The sequence below is a fragment of the Acipenser ruthenus genome, chromosome 22 (genome assembly GCF_902713425.1).
Source record: "Acipenser ruthenus chromosome 22, fAciRut3.2 maternal haplotype, whole genome shotgun sequence".
Classification (NCBI taxonomy): domain Eukaryota; kingdom Metazoa; phylum Chordata; class Actinopteri; order Acipenseriformes; family Acipenseridae; genus Acipenser; species Acipenser ruthenus.
Window position 1 is genome coordinate 25,204,584 of NC_081210.1, and position 17,352 is coordinate 25,221,935.

At 40.2% G+C, this 17,352-nt stretch overlaps 1 protein-coding gene across 1 annotated transcript; it reads right to left on the reverse strand.

Moving 5' to 3' along the window:
• Nucleotides 1-388: 388 nt before the first annotated feature.
• LOC117431486 (RING finger protein 145-like) lies at nt 389-17,101 on the reverse strand. The gene is made up of 11 exons (XM_058996225.1): nt 16,846-17,101; nt 13,672-13,883; nt 8,145-8,253; nt 7,946-8,037; nt 6,105-6,340; nt 5,492-5,667; nt 4,505-4,645; nt 3,914-4,096; nt 3,094-3,241; nt 2,478-2,834; nt 389-1,930 (listed from the first exon to the last, which is right to left on the reverse strand). Exons 2-11 carry the CDS (start codon nt 13,853-13,855, stop codon nt 1,409-1,411), a joined length of 2,148 nt encoding a protein of 715 aa, XP_058852208.1. The 5' UTR covers nt 13,856-13,883; nt 16,846-17,101; the 3' UTR covers nt 389-1,408.
• Nucleotides 17,102-17,352: the final 251 nt, after the last annotated feature.

Sequence of the window (17,352 nt, forward strand, 5' to 3'; positions counted from 1 at the left end):
AGAAGTTCAAGGTAAAATTAAGAAATCATTTATGCAGCCAATTGCCTCTTCTGAATATCCTCATGCATTAGGAAGTGGAAGCTTAAAGACAACCTAAAATCAGACAAGTTACCGAGTGTCTTCAAAAGAGATTCAAGCATTGGTGTTATCTGCCTGTCTTACCTGTGTTCCATTCATGGTTTATAAACCATATTGCCATTATCAACCAATCAGAGCTCTGAATGTCATGCACAAGAGGAGGTATTGCAACATGAGCTTGTTTCTGTGTGTGTTAAGATGTACAAATCTTTTTCTAATGAAACCGTTGCCAGGCAGTTTTATTCAGTATTGGGTCCGCTTCCACCAAAATGGGTAACCCCAGTAAAATATATAAAACAGAACTCAAAAATGCAATTCATGATTTTAGTTTATTTAGACATTCAGTTTTGTAAAATAAAATAGGACTTTAAGTAAGTCAGCTCTCTTCCATGATCACAAATAAAACTGACAGTATTCATTGACACAAAAAATGTCAAGTTTAAAAAAAAAAAAAAAAAAAAGTCTCTTCATTCAAAAAAATAAAAGAAATGTCTAAACAAATCTAGTTCATGATGAATGTAAAAATGTATACACTTCACAAGCTGCCTTTCCCTTCATGAGAAAGTGCACAAAAGATTTCTAGATGCTACAAAAATGGCATTTGCCAAGTTTAATCATACACAATGTATTCATTCTCACAAATGCAAATTAATGCCAAATAACACTTTTTTTTTTTTTGCTTGCACCAAGCCCTTATCCATGGTCAAAAGCTCATCCCACTTTTATCCTCAAGGGGTCACAAAAGTGTTCACATAAGCTTCAGTCCACTTCACTTTAGCTGGTACTGCACAATACTGTATATCAAAAAGTTACATTTTATTTATGTGTAACTATGTATTTTCTTCATATGCACCAAAAAAGCATTTGGTACCTTACAAGACAACTTTGTAGCATTGCTATAAGTTACATCTGTGCAAATGCAGTGGCATAATATTAAAAAAAAAAAAAAAAAAAAAAGAAATACAGCTTAAACAAGACAGTGGCAGCATGCTAGCCTAAGCGTGCTTAAAGCTTCTAGTAAAACACATTCTTCAGGTCTGTGCTGTTCACATTAGATTTGCATCTACGAAATGTTGACCTCGACCTTCCTTTTTAACAGTCACGGTGTTCAGATCTAGCAAACACAGACGCATTTATATACCAAGGTTTACATTCTGTCTTTACTGTTGAGTTTCCTTTACTCTAATGGCTGCTGACGCCCATTTTAAAAACAAGAATTTTCATTTGAAAGTGTCCTCACAGATTCTGCAAGCCTCTCAACTGCCTCTTCTGGTATCCCTGGGGAATCCTGTAAACATCCAGCAATGTGATGACTGGGTACCTCAGAGTCTCACTGATGCTCCTTTAAAACCCCTACACTGGAATGTGTATTCATGCTTTCTGAATCATTCGATCCAGCAGTGCAGTGTGGAGATGAACAGTAAGCCTCCTGTCTACTGGCTTGGACACCTGGGACAGTTGTTAGTCCCTCTAGACTGCTGCCTTGGCATTCCAGTTTGGGCTGCCTCTGGGTATCTGGAGATTTCAGCACAGTGCTGCTTGAACCCCCAGATTGTCCCTCCCCTGGCGAGTCTCTGCTGCTGGAGCCAGATCCCTCTTGTAAGGGTGTCCCCTGGCTCCCCTGCTCTTCCGGAGGAGGGTTCTCCTGCTCAGCCCTCTCCTGGTTCTGGGGGACTTCCTGTGCTGGGGGTTGCACCGCCCCCTGAGGAGGTGCAGCTGCTGTGGCGTGCTGTGATTGGCTTTTTAGTTGGCTGTGACAAAGGGGGCAGGTCTCCTGGACGTACAGCCATTTCTTGAGGCAGCTAGCGTGGAAGAAGTGACTGCAGGGGGTGATTACCGCCGACTTCATATCCTGCAATACACAAAACATAATATTTAAAAACATTTTAATACTTCAAGAATCCTTAAGGAAATTACAGACATGTCAATTTGTTATAACAACAACACAGAAACAAAAAAACAAATCCGAACATGCATCCCTGAGTAGAGCAATCACTCAGCAAGAGGTTTGAATTCCAGATTTTTCAATACTGGTTGTGAAGCAGCCTGCAGATTCGGTAAAAATGTTTCCCATGCCATCATTTATAGGCATAAAAATGAATTACATATAGATGAAAATGCTTTGCATACAACAGCTTTGGATAAATGGCTACAATTCAGATGTTTTGGTGAGAGAGTCCCAACCACAGTATCACTCCTGCTTTGATATGAGACATTCTTCGGCTCATGTGACTTACCTTCCACTACATCTAAGATTAATGCTAAACTGGTCTATTTTCATGGAAAGACTTCTTGCCTTCTTAGTTCATGTATGTGCCCATTCCAACTCAAGTTTACTTAACTGCCTTATACAGAGGCGGTATACTGTATGTATCACTCTGCAAGTTCATGTTATATACCTGGTAACAGATGGCACAGATATCGTTGTGTTTCTCGAGCTGCTCGTCTGTGGCCATGGGCAGGCATTTGATCTTGTTGACGGCATCTCGGCGCAGCAGGAAGTTCTGCCAGCCCAGCTGAGCTCGCAACCACACATTGTAGTAGGAGTGGATGAAGATGATGGTGGACCCCATGACAGTCCACTCCCCAAAGATGGTCTCCGAGACACCGTAGACCACCACGCAAAGGGCCACCAGGAACTCCAGCAGCCGGTAGGTGCCGTTGACGTAGTAGATGACGTCGTCCATGTTCTCCACTGGCTCTTTGCGGAACTCCTCCACCATAAACAGCACATAGATTAAGAGTGTGCCCAGCACCTGCCACACAAACACACAGGTCAAGAATGGCCACGTGTCTCTCAGCGTTTCAATTAAAAGAATAGCATCCGAAAGAATTTTATGTGCAAGGATGCAATTTGGAGAAATGTAATATAATGCAAGGATGTCCAAGTTAAAACAACATTTACTATAACGAAGCGACCAACAGTACTATTTAAAATCAGTCATCTTGGGCAAAACATGGTGATAATATATACTGCCCGATCTAACCTGGAACAGCAAGTCACTTTGCTGTTACCTGCAGGGAGGTGAGAATACTGCTTGAGATGATGATGAGAAGCCAAAAGTCCATGTGGAAGAACTGGCAGATCATGTAGGCCATGTAGGTTGGGAACACCAGGAGAAAGAGACAGAGGCTCACTGCACGGAAGTGCTTCCACAGGCTCCTGCAAACAGAACAACGGGAGGAAGGTTTATTAGTGTGGAATTATAACCCAGGAAGCAACCAGAAAAATAACCCAATCAATCGATCAGTCTGTATCACAGTCAACTGACTTGTTCAACAGTGACATCCTGCTGTCCTGGATCAAGTATCTCGGTTGCAAACGAGCTTGTAGTAGATGTGCTAAACAGTACAGATGTTTGTTTTGACACAGAATTGTGTAAACTTATGTGATACAGTTTACTTTCAATACAGGAAAGCATGAACTGTTACAGTCATTATAGTTAAGAAGTATGTATCATATAGATGTCTAACAATAACTGGCTTCTATCCCACTGGGTCCAATGCTCTCTGATATAAAAAATAAACATGCAGTTTGAAAATTGTCAGAAGCAGCTGCTACTGTACATTTTATCCATCGTCTTCGTTTAGTCATACAGATTTTTTTTCCCCAGGGTATTTTGTTTTGTCCTTCAGTGGAGAGAACTGTATTTGACGATATAGTCTGCACCAGCAAACCTTGTGTCTACTATAAGCCTTCCAGCAAAGTCTTGCGATTACAAATTACCCAGGTTTTATTTTTGTCCAACCCCTGAATTAGATGTAGCTACACACGGTGCTTAACTTCCTCTGGGATCTGGCCCGTTTTCAAGAAGCTCCAGAAGGCTGCACTTACTTGTCTCGAGAGGCTCCGAGTGCGAGGACGATAGGGTCAGCAATCTCCAGCATGGACTGCAGGATGGAGGCCACTACGATGAAGAGAATGATGCTGAGGAGGAATGCTCGGTGAATCACCTGCAGCTCAATCAGCCCTGTCTGAACAGCCAGGATCAGCAATGTGATACCCTCCGTCATCCCCCTGCAGAACAACATGGGCTTAATGCTGAGCAGACAGACCAACCAGAAAGGGCGTACGATGTATTTGCAACAAATTAGAGGTGTGAATCAACACACTTAAATCAAAGCTATTTCTTAATCCAGGGTGCAATTGGTACAATTTTTATGAAAGGAAAAGAAAACTGGCAATGCTGCACAGAAGCTAGTATAAAACAACCTATAGCACATTGTACTATAATACTACAGAAAAAATGCTTTGATAAATAGGGGCCATTGGTTGCTAGCCCATAATTTACACTATGAAAAAATTAAAGTTGTATCCACTAGATAGCACTGTTGTACCCAGAGTATAGACTGTGCCTACTTGCAGACACAGCCAACACCAATAATCCTAGTCTAGTAAATCCATTGAGTTTTAAAACCTTGTTACCTGTTCATTGTGTTGTCGTTCATGAAGGCACGGTATCCCTGCAGGTAAAACTTGCAGAGGGTGAGGACACCCAGAGCCACGAAGGAGACAGTGAACACCAAACCCAGCAGAGAGTAGGGGGTGCTGCAGCACTCTGCAATGCTACAGGGAGGAGGGGGGGGGGGGGCAAACTGTCTTAATCAACAAGTTATACTCAATAGATTAATTGTACCATTGTCATTCCATCAAAATGGTAAGTCTGTTACACTGTTTCAAGTCCTGGATCAGAACTAGGGATAATTACAATTGGAACTGTGCAATTCATAAGTATTTGCAATTACGATGTAATTCTAATTGTAGTTGAACCCTGGCACACCAGCATAATTGTAATTATACCACAGAATTGATTGATTACAGTTCAGTTACACATTTGTTGTCATTCGGTCATTATTCTTGTATATACAACCACTTTTGGTGACCTCATTTGTTTGGGGGGGGGGGTGTTATATAGTTTGTTTCTGTATTTCTACCTGTGATTATTGCTTGCTTATTTGGAATACATAGAATTGCAAATACTGCAGCATAATTGTAACTGAACAAATAAGCCTTATAATTGCACTTGCAGTTTCAGCAAACAATTCTGCTGTGATTTGACATTTTAACTAGAATTGACCCCAGGTCTGACTTGGATATCAGCCTCATGGCAAGCCCAGATCAAAACTTCTTGGGCTTCCCAGTAGTATGATACTAATGACTTGACCAATGTAACACACATTTTCATGTCATGGTCCATTAGATATATACAAAGGCATCCTGACACAAAATATGCAATGCAAGAAGTATTTTACACAATATATTACCCTCACTTATGACAATGTACGCGCGCGGCCCCCAATATATATTAATATGCACACATTTTGTTTTATGCACCTATATTATACAATTCAAACCAATGCTAGCTTTGGCCACAAAGCAAAGAATGATTTGGAGTTGTGAATGACTGTGCACCTTGTGAGAAAGAAGAAGAGTAGCCTCTCTCTGGAGGTGGGCTGGTCTCTGGTGCTGAAGTAGGAGTAGATCTGCAGAGCGAACAGAACCAGCCAGAAGACCATGAACAGGACCGGCACCACCAGCTGATTCCACAGGGACATGCCCAGAGCCAGGAGACCGTACACCTCCACCACCTGGCAGGATGGCAACAGCACCCACAGTATGAGCACCAAGACCACTTCATATAGACACACACACACATTGTCAAACAGCATGCAAAAACACTCAGACAGCTTCCGGAAGGCTTGTTCCTTTAAAATAAAAACGCCAAGTGTCTTGGGTGATTCTGTCCTGGGAATTTCCTTAGTCTACACACTGTATGCATCATCTATTACTTGTGTGTAATAAATGCTTACCAGTATCTATTTTGATACCGGGCTATTTTGGCAAGTGGATAAGGTGAACCATGTATTTATTAAGTAACTCACACAATTTCCTAATTGTAGAATGATTTGTCAATATACAAGCAACTGTGAAGTGCTTTAATACATCACACTAGCATTGCACGTTTCAGGATAAATGATTTAAACGGATACGCTCATCCGATGATCCGACGTCTGAAGCGGCTCACCTGCGCCAGCTCTCTGTATGCAGTCTTGGCCAGGTTGAAGGGGACCAACAGGTTGGAGGCCAGGAAGTAGAGCACCTCGAGGCCGGTGAAGATCATGGCAAAGCGGTTGACGAAGACGATGGTTTCCAGGGGCACCAGACAGAGACGTGCCACCAGGGGCAGCAGGTGGGCGGAGAAGAGCCAGATCTGTTTGGTGCGCATGACGCAAGAGCAGAGAGTGCACACTACCAGCTGACCTGCAAGACACAGCCAAGCAGAGACATGCTGATGAGAAACTCACCCCCCGGGGGAACGATACACACACCACAGTGGGGTCTGCTTTGTAGCAGGTGTATACTAGAGGGTTTCTCAACTCAACGTTACTGGTTTTTAATTGGAATTTGTTTAAAAGGTATCAATTAGATTTGAATTAATGGTGTTCTGCCTCAGTAAACCCACCTGTCTTAAATCTCCCACAAGGCCTCAGACTACACGTTCTTAACACTAAACCAGACAGGTGTGACAGGTGTCTTCATCTCCCTAACAACAGCTACTAACAATGTGCCCAAGGCAAGTTTCCAGGAACTAAACCCCACTGTACCTTACAGTACAGATGTAAACTTATAGTATATGAAAGGTGTACGAAACAAAATGCCATTTGTCAAAAGGCTTCTTTAAAACAGGTCACTATCAAAAACCTTGATAGTTCACCCAGCCCTAGCCTCAAATGAAGGAAAACTGCTTTGATACCCATCCATCAGGGCACAGCAGGAACTCAGATGGGCTGTTGACTGAAGTGCGACAAGCACTTGTATGTGGGTTACATCACAAGAGTCTGAATAAAAGAGAAGCATCTGAGTAGATCAAGAAAAAAAACCCAAAAAACAGCATGGACAGAAAACAGTGGTGAAACAAAGACCACAAAGGGTTTGAGATTTACAACAGGGCTGGTTAACCTCTACTGGATTTCAGTATCTTGTTTTGTTCATTGCGATGCCACTTATTGAGACAGGAATTTAGTTTTCCATGCAGGCTCTAGACAAGTTCTATGGAAAGATGCCCAGATGTTAGGAAATAAATAGATTTGTTTCTTTTGTGCAGAAATTGTGCATAGCTGGCAGACATCACTATGACAGATCAAATGAGGCACATGTCAGATCTCTGGTGTAACTCCTATAACCCTTTGATCATTCATTTCATATGCAGAGTTCTTGATGAATTCCAAAAACACAGACCGACACACTGGCAACCCTCCCTCAACTTGCAGTTTTTCGTATGCATGGTAGCAGCTAGAATAAAACATTAAACAATATTTGTGTCCCTCAACTTAAACCCTAGACAAGCAAGCTGAACAAAAACTTCAAGCAGAAAATATTTAACAAGGATGAAATAAAACTGACAAATTCAAATCAAATGACAAACAGCAAGTGATTCTTGGAAGCACGTCACTCGCATCAAAGTAATCAACTCCAAATTGTCAGTTCATCCAAAGTTCTGAAGAAAGGAGGTAGAGAAAGACATAGAAAAGTGCCTTGAACTATATAAAGTATTCTGATATATTTGGTGCAAATGCAGAACCAAAACATACTTCCTTTTGTGTAGGCGTGCAAATTTCAAAGTAAGGGTCAACTAGTGAACCACAAGTGTTTGCTATTTCCTGATAACGAGGCAATTCTGCAAGACATACTGTGATAAACAAACTACACTGACAAGTGGTTATTCAAAACATGCTATACAATTAACAAACCCTACAAGTTTGCTCTTTCATGAACCCGTACTACTTTTTTCATTGAATCAAAAAATTAGCAATTGAAAGCCGAAGTCATACAGTACAAAGGTTTCAAAACGAGCTAACTCCTTACCAATGAGTGCAGTTGTGAAGCGATTCATTGTAAGAGGCTCTAGGTATATTGGACCATCATATTCAGATTCCAGTTCGTTCCGCACATAATCTCTGCAATCATAACATAAAAAGTGGTTTATTATGTGGGAAATTCTAGATTTTGAAGTACAACATAAACACACTAAGGTGATTTTACCACAATCCCTTCCTGTTCTTACCTGGAGATCTGATGGCCAGCGAACAGGAGCAATGCGGTGAGAACATACAGGTAGAGCTGGACCAGCTGTTGCCGAGGCAACGTCAGGAGAACGACGCTTAATATATATCCTGCAAGATAACATGGGGATACTTTAACAGTGTTTGCCTCTGCAGAAAATCAGAAGAAAACATCAAATCAGTAGCCAGTGTTTAAGCAAGGTTAACATGTTTGTGCTTTTGCACTTTTCACTGAAGAAATTGGAAATGTCTGCAAAGGGTAACTCCAAGAGAAAATGACCCAGTCAGCAGCAGCAGCAGAAGCAGAAGATGTAGAAGCAGAAGCAGCAGCAGAAAGTGATGGTGGTGGTCCTTTATGATATTATTTTATTTATTTATTTGTTTATTCAGCAGACGCCTTTATCCAAGGCGACTTACAGAGACTAGGGTGTGTGAACTATGCATCAGCTGCAGAGTCACTTACAACTACGTCTCACCCGAAAGACGAAGCACAAGGAGGTTAAGTGACTTGCTCAGGGTCACACAGTGAGTCAGTGGCTGAAGTGGGATTTGAACCGGGGACCTTCTGGTTACAAGCCGGTTTCTTTAACCACTGGACCACACAGCCTCCTATTAAAACACTTCCTCTTTCTAAAATGTATGCTCATTTATTGCCACTTGTTCACTTCACTCATCCCTAGCAGTGGCTTTTTACATTGTGAACAAAACGTTCCTGCATGTTCCTATGTATGATGACGAGAAAGTAAAATAAAATACAAAATTAAACAAAATTAATCTTGGAAACTGCTTGCATGTTTACTGGACAGCCACTTCAGTCACTGGCTGTCCAAAAGCACACTTGCTGAGCCAGAATATTCCAAATTTTTCTAGACTAAAAAGCTTAAAATAAAGCAGATGTGTCATGAGAAATTAGTTAATTTGTTTATAGCCTAGCCCGTGTTCTATGCAGTTTATAAAACTTAAATCATTTCTCAACATTTCGGTTGTCTTTAAAGAAGCACAGTATATTATACAACTGCAGGTAGTGTAACCCTGTTGTCTTTGGAAAGGTCAATTTGTAATAGCACCAGTGAAAGAATTCATCCATTGGCTGTACAGCACTGTTATCTATAAAACTGGAGAGCCACAGGGGTCGCTGCCCCACATGGTTACGGAGAAGAGATGTCTGGCTTTGTTCACTTCATCACGCTCCAGTGACCATCGCTGGTCAGGCATCCAATGAGTCCAGGGCTGGTCCCAGGCTGGTGCTGTACTCGCTTCCAGGGTGCAGTAGCTTAGGAACATTTGAGCACTGGCTTGATTGCTGGACCTTTAGTTCTCCTAGATTTTTTTTTTGTTTTTTTTGTTTAAACTGCCCCTTGAATACCCTTAATGCCAACTGTAACACCTCTGTTTTTTTTGGTGTAAAATAATTAACTCCAAATCCTGAGATGCTCTGGCAAAGAAAATTTAAATGAACCAGTCTGACTGAAGATTGTAATTAATTACATATCCAGGTGGAAGTGTAGCATTTCACAAGAAGTCATTCCAGGTTAATCAAGCCTTTGGCTACAAATCTTTGATTAAAGGAGAGCGAAAGGCCTTTGAATGTAGAAAGCGAAATGGCCTTTTAATATGAGGCCTACAACTCACTGAGGTACTGAATTGATGGTGCGGGGGTGATGTTACCTGACACTGATTGGAAACATATCAGTTCAGCGATGGTCAAACCTTTTTAAACAAAGTAGTTGACCTTTGTGAAATGTCATCAATCAAGTCCACCATAATATCTATTACATCTGAGCACTGCAATATCAATATCACTTAATTGTATGTACCTGTGCTGGCCTTTCCCTGAGTAAATATTTAAGTAAATAATAGTAAATCTCTTTCTGTTTCTTTTCCATATATAGATCTCTTAACCTGCTAGCCATACATTAACCAAAACAATCAAGATTAGATTATTTGAATAAAGTCAAGAGTGAGCACATCTAGTGCATCTTATTACACAACGTTGTGCTCTAATCATAGAATCAGCCTGTACCTTTGAAAACCCTACAATACGATTATTTGTTGGGTCGTCTTTATATTACTGTCCTACTATTGGGCTCTACACTGACTGGTGTTGCATTACAAGATCACTTACTCCAGAACATTGTAGAATTTAGATAAATTAGTGTTAAATAAATTACAGTGTTAAATATGTGTGTTAAAGGGCCCACGTTTTGAAATAATTTATGTTTTCAGAAAGCCAAGGAAATAAATAATAATAATAATCCAATGCATCCAGACCCCAATAACAAGACAATCTATCACTGGTACATCTTAACATTTTTTTTTTCCTCCTTCTGCATCAGTCCACGTCTTGTAGGTTTATTATCAATAAATCATGTTTGTGACTTCCTGCCAACACAAAAATGAAATGAAAATTACCATATAAAATGTAACCTAATCTTTGCGGTAATCAAGAAAGAATTCTGAAACGCGCAAATGGCTGACATTCCTCGGAAACAGCTTAATGAGAATTTCATACTGGTTTCAAGAAGGGAGACAGAAAACGTCTAGGATTGGTAAGCAAGGCAGCCCTTAGTCGGAAAGAATGCATACTTAGACATTTTCACATTAATAAAATAAAATAAAAACAAAACATGGCCATTTCACAAGCAGGCATTAACAAGTATTGCAGCTATCTAGGCTACAAGCAATCAGCTGCATTCCCTCTTACTCTCATGTCTAATTTGCCACCTGTCAATATGGCACAGACACACCTAGTGAAATAGCCAGCCTTTTAAATACTTGATTAGCCAGTGGAGTGTTGTGCAAGACAGAAGCAGCTCAGTACAATGCGTAACACACTGTGCTGCTGTGCTTGCTGACAATTCATTTTTCTGCTCCTGTCTCATAAAATGTAGTTGGCAGTGTCTTGTTCTTTCTTGCCCTCTATCAGATTGCGTTGTTCTTTACACAGCATTGTACAGACTACAACTAACCATTCACCTTTACAAACCTTAAGGAAACACATGCCCTTTCTCACACTTTCTTGGAGTAAGAACCAATCACAAATTTAAAAGCTATATAAATAAGGAGAAAGGAAAACGCAAATCTATCAAAAAAAAAAAAAAAAAGATCAATTTTATCATCAGTAGTTCTGACACACAGGACTTTCAGTTTGAGGTGCACTCATGCATAGCTGAAATATATGAACACAGAACTGTAACTAAAGAGCTCCAGCGCACCACAGCAGGCTGAATCCGGAGTAATGCTGTCCCACTTTGTCTCACGAGAGCAGGGCTACAAGTGTCATAAAAACACACCTCTAAAAGAACCAAAACAGGCTAAAGGGTGAAATCCGTGCTGATGACATTGAAATGTATCTTGCTGAAATGTACTGCAACATGAAGGTTAAAACACCACACACACAAAAAAAGAATACCAAACACTACACAAAATGTGCATTAGGTGACTTCCTTTTTAAAAGACTAGAACCGACAATGCATAACCCACTAAGCACCACCTTGTATATATATATAAAAAAAAAACTCTTCTCAGACCACAGATCTCTGTTCAGGTTTTGTTTTCTGTGCAGCTGATGACATTTGTAACACACAATCATATCATCTGGGGCAGTTGTACTGTCTAAGGAGGGGGGGGGGCTATCATTGTCCTCTGTTCTGGTTACCACAGCTGAGGTCTTTCTGAAACTTAAGCAAATTGTTGACATAACTCCTCCATCACATGATCAAGTGTCATGTACACCAAATTGCTGCATTTACCCACCACACTCCATCGAATCATTTTCACGTATAATATACTGCTAACACAAACAAACAAGGAAAAGCAGGGAATACAATAATTTCACTTTTTAAAAATAGTAAGAAACCGATCCTTCTTGTTTCAACACCATTCTTAGCCGCAGCCACCTGACGTGTCCACAGCTTGTATCTGCTTGTGTTTAGATAGCATCCCATTTTCAATACTAAATCTGACGAGGCACCTGGTAAACATGTTGACACCTGAAAGAGACTCAGTGATAGGGCCAGTTTCTTCCTGACACAGAGAAACCTGGCAAAGCAGAGTGAACTTCTAACGGCTGCTCTTAAACCAGAGAATTTCAAGAGCTGCCAAGAAAAAAAATGCTGTGCTGGATCAGTTACAGTACTTTCCACAGCTGCTGCAAACCCTAAGGCAGAACAACAGCATTAAGAAATCCAAATCCATCAATTAAACAGGATTGTATAAATGTATTTAATTACGATTGTGCAACAGGCTCCAACAGCAGCAGCAGTATATTGTAAGGGAATAAACAGCTGCATTTGGACAAGAAACAGAACTCAGTTCTGAAGCCCAAGACTGGGTACTGGTTCAGTGCGAGTTTCGAGTTGCTTAACATATTTAATGAGCAACAGCCAATTCCCAATATGTACTGAAATGAGCAGTGCCAAGAATCTGAGTAATTGAGCCCAGGCTACATCACATCAGAAGTGATCACACTTAATCAGTATCACAGCATGAATAAGTTTCACGCAAGCCTGTACAGTAGGTTACTTAAATAATGCTGTCTTTGTATACTAACCTACCCCCCCCCCCCCCAAAAAAAAGTCTCAATTTCTTTATTAAAATGGAATCGACCAGAAAGTAGGCTGTGACATAACTCCCTGTTGAAGGAAGGCAGGTTAGGTTTGCCTCACAGCTACATACATTTGCGTCATGTCATAACCATAGCAAAAACAGAGTTTGGTCAGTATTGCTGGAGGCAGGGACAAAGGATGAAAGCAAAGTTTTAAATGTCATAGTAGGTGTGACTCTCTGTGGTTAACAAATTTAATAACTGAAGCTACTTTCCAAAGGAAAAGCTTCCACATATATTTATATAACTGAGAAGCATGCTTTAGACTTTTTTTATCATCAGGTATTGAAAGCAGTATATGCAGTGAAAACTGAATGAACTCCCATTATGGTTTGCGTGTTTGTTTTAACATCGTGCAACAAAATGGCAGGCTATGTACAATATTTACAAGCAAAATCTATTAGAAAACATTTTGCAGCTATGCCTCTGGCTATACTTATTTACTCAGAATGATTACGGAACCCTTTAAAATGTAAGCAGTCACTGCATTGCACAGAACAGATGTATGCCAAAATGATACTGCCAGTATGAAATGTGCTGAGAGAAGCAAAAAAACAGTGCCTGGAAAGAAAATATTGAAAACGTGAACTGTTCTGAATAGCCGGAAGGCTTGTATAAGACTGAAACTAGATAGTGACGATACCATCAAACGAAGACCATTTCGTACACCCATGCTAAAATTGTAGGTGAACTCTTACACGCATTGACCTTGGATCTACATTCCACTCCTCTTCCATGATCAGTGAACTTATCGTTGAAGTACTTGAAAAAGATGCAGTTCAGACATTGCAAGCACACCTTGGAAAAAATGTTTAGTTTAAGATGTTATGTTTGAATGTGGGTTTGAATTATGGATGATTTCTGGGTGGCTTCACTTGATTCCGTATTCATGAATTAGAACGAGAGCCTTGAACTGTACTTACCCACATAGTGCATGTTGAGCGCCAGGTATTTGTATTGGAAGAGGGGGTTGTTGTTGAGTGGGCTTTTCTGGATCTGCTGGAAGAAGGAACTCACGTCCCATCGGTAGAGAACATCCAAGAGCATGATGCTGGGCACCCGCAGACCCACGTTCAAGACAGCTTTGAGTTTATCCTTCACTGCCATGTTTCCTGTTCACAATTCCTGTGTTAGACTGCACAAAACAGCAGCAGCAGTATGGTTACTGGGATAGCACAAAAAAATGGATCATTATTTGCAATATCCATCACATGAATGGGTTTCGCAACACATCAAAATCACTTTGTCATTAAATACAGCTCGAACGGCTCAAAATAACCCCTGGAAACCAAGTTGGCTGAATGCTCCAAGTATATCTTTTCTATTTTTTTTTTTTTTTCTGTAAATACAGAGAGTTGAACAGAAAGGTTAACAAGCAGAAACATCTGATTGCACAGCACAAGAACAGAATGCAGGACCCTATGCCCAAAGCAAAAGCCTGTATAATTATTTTATCTTATTCCCCCCTGCTCTCTTCTGGTATCAGGCAGTAAGTATGTAGCCCCAGCTGGCAGCTCTCTGAATGGCTGTAGTCCTAATATCTGGGCTCATCAGATCAAAATCATTTCCAAACCTTGACACACAAGGGGACAGGTTGGTGTAAGAATCCCACACTCCTAGGGAGTGTAGACCTAAATTGGGAATGGTTATTCTAAATTGAAATGTCCAATTGCTTCAGTGCTTGTCAAAGTCAAGATCAGATTTGAATATAGAAAGCTAGCGTAGGTGAATATCGGTCTTAGGAAAACAGATCTGGGAACAGAAACTGTCAAACGTATGTCAAAAAAGTACATAAACAGAAGCAGAGATGACACAGAAAGTTACAGCTAAGCTCTTGTGAAATGACACGGTCTTCTGCTTTCCTTTTAATGCAGCCTAACTTGCAGTGCCTGAAAGATTTATTTCCACAAATCAAGCGGGCTCAATTTCTGTTAACACAGTTTAAAAGCAGAGTTTGATTTATTTCAATAAGTCACCAATACATGGTCATTTGTTTCCGGGAACCCCCCCCCCAAAAAAAATGCAATAGTTTTAACGTAAATGTAAATATGAAAAGATCGTCTTGCTATAATAATTCTTGATTAGATTACACATACCACAGCAGTACATTTCGAGCATGCACAAGAGTATCGATTGCACATCACTGTGATCCCAGAACTGCTATTAAACACTTTGCAGATCCATCGTCCAGGGTACACCGCAGCTTGCATGCAAAGCATACCTTTATAGAAAGGCTGACCCTAGCCCACGCCACACACACACACACACAACAGCCTAGTTCTTCACTTATTATGATTCCCACAGAGCACTTACGTATGTGACAGATTAGCACATTTCTATTAATCATAGCTCAAAATGACAAGCATTTCAATATTGTACTTTATTGCAGTAGATGATTTTCAGTATTACCTATTTGTGATGCGATCGTTATTATAATTTTAAAATCATATTTTCAAAATCAATTTCAGCAAAAGAAACACGGTTTTATACTAGACACCAGTTGTATTGCAGGAAGGAAATCAGTGTGTCCCTTACATACATGTTCATTCATTAGCTCAGTAGTTATTTTGAGATAAAGAGGTTTGGAGTTAAGTAACTTAAGGTTAAGTTCTGTACAGAATCTTTCAAAAAAAAAAAAAGTTCCTTCTAAATTGTATTTCCTAAACTTTCTATATTAGAAGTGAAGGTCATATTTGTTTAATTGCCTCTTTCTTCGCTGCTTTAACGAAAACATTTCCTGCCACTTTAAGCTTGGCGCACACTTGGACTTGCGTAAACCACGTTTAACTCAGTCGAAGGAGCTGGAGTTTCCATGATCTTCCTGTGGTTTCTCGGGCTCCTGCTGCAAACAAAGTTGTGTCAACATCGCAGATGCCTCGCCTTGTGATAAGATGGGATTTATTTATTTATTTTATTTCACGTAAAAATAAACAGCGATTAACTTGGTTTAGGAATTTAAAAAATGACTCATATTTTAAATTACGTGTTTAACATTTAATCATAATATGATGTGATTTCATTATTTTCATTTAGAAACAAAAAAAAGTGTTACGTCGTCGTCGTTTAATTGGGACAGTCCCCATAAAGCGGCGCCGACTGTATTCAATATTTGTGCGACAGTAACACTAGGTACGTTTCATAAACCACCATGTTGCCGAGTAGTTTCGATGGGCACCAAACTATTTTCATGTATCCATTAGGAGGTATGGTAAATAAGTACGACTATTTGTTTTCTCTTAAATAAATAAATACCGGTAACTAGTTTAAACAAACATTCACAGACACAGGACCTACCACAAATGTACTAGGCCACGAAAATTGTATCATTTGGGCATCTTATTTTTGACTTATTTATTTCATAAAAACAAAATGCACGTCAGGCTTAAATAAAGCAGACAATCAAAGCATGCAGTAATGTGTTCAAACGCGTTAAATGGCTGCGTATTATAAAATCAATAATCATGACGGGTCCCAACCTTACCTCCCCTGGCAACAAACGCGCCATACAAAGTGCTAGGTCTGCTGTAATTATTTTTTTGCATGTGATGATGTTGATGCACTCTGCAGGCAGCGCTCAACGTGCTCAGACTAGGCGATGAACTGCAGTAACCTCAACCTCATTTTTAAATTAAAAATGCATTGATGCTTGCAATTACTGCAAACATCTCCCTACTTCACATAGGCCATTTTACATTACAAAGGCCGACCACGGGGCACAAGAGATATACACAGTAAATGATTTAACTACTGCAACATTTTAATCGGGCAAAAAAAGCCTGCCTGACTCGAGTGAGTATACAAAATAAAAAAAAAAACAACTCCCGTGCCAGTAACAACCTACTCTGCACTGCCGGCATAAAACACGATTTAGTTGATCACATTTACACCCAGAAACTAATTATATTAAACATAAATTAAACAAACACGGTTAAAACACATCTTTAATCTCGCATTCACGATTGTGAGCAAGCTAAACCCGTTAAGACTGAGCGGAAATACATGCATCAGCGCCGCCACACAATAAAACAGCTAGTACTAGTGCTGGAACTCACTGAAAAGAGAAACAGAAATAAACCACCTATAATGTACGCACTCACTTTAATGCGTTTCTTTCTAATTCATGAAGCTTCTCCGGTCGAAAATCAACCATTTTAGCTTGGGTCAGCCCAGGCTAGCGGTTTCAATTTTGTTAATAATTCCACGGAGGTAGAAATGCAGGAACTGAACCATTTCAACCAACAGCCATTACTGAGAGTGTAACACTCACGTCCTTACTGCGCATGTGCAGTGCTCCGAAAGTATTACCGAGCTCTCACGTTTACATGCCACGAGTATTCTGAATATTAAGTATTTGGAATAGTAGAATATCCCGAATGCTCTGTATACATGCAGGCGGTATTCTCTCATTCCTTTCATATTCTGCGTTTACATGTTAAACGGAATATTCCTTGTATGCCATTAACGCATGCGTGCCTTGCTTCCCAATGCAAACCAAGCGTGCTGATTGTGCAGTTTGTTCATTGTAAAGCGCTGGTGGCGTGGACGTCGTATATTTCTGTTATTTGTTTTTAGTTTTTTCAGCTATAGAATCTGATATTTTCAAA

What these genes read in the sequence shown, in the direction of transcription:
- LOC117431486 (XM_058996225.1), bottom strand. Translation starts at nt 13,855, where the DNA reads ATGGCAGTGAAGGATAAACTCAAAGCTGTCTTGAACGTGGGTCTGCGG. An exon ending in CATACAGAGAGCTGGCGCAG is followed by an intron (nt 5,668 to 6,104) that starts GTGAGCCGCTTC and finishes CCATCCTGCCAG; the next exon opens with GTGGTGGAGGTGTACGGTCT. An exon ending in CTCTTCTTCTTTCTCACAAG is followed by an intron (nt 4,646 to 5,491) that starts GTGCACAGTCAT and finishes TCCTCCCTGTAG; the next exon opens with CATTGCAGAGTGCTGCAGCA.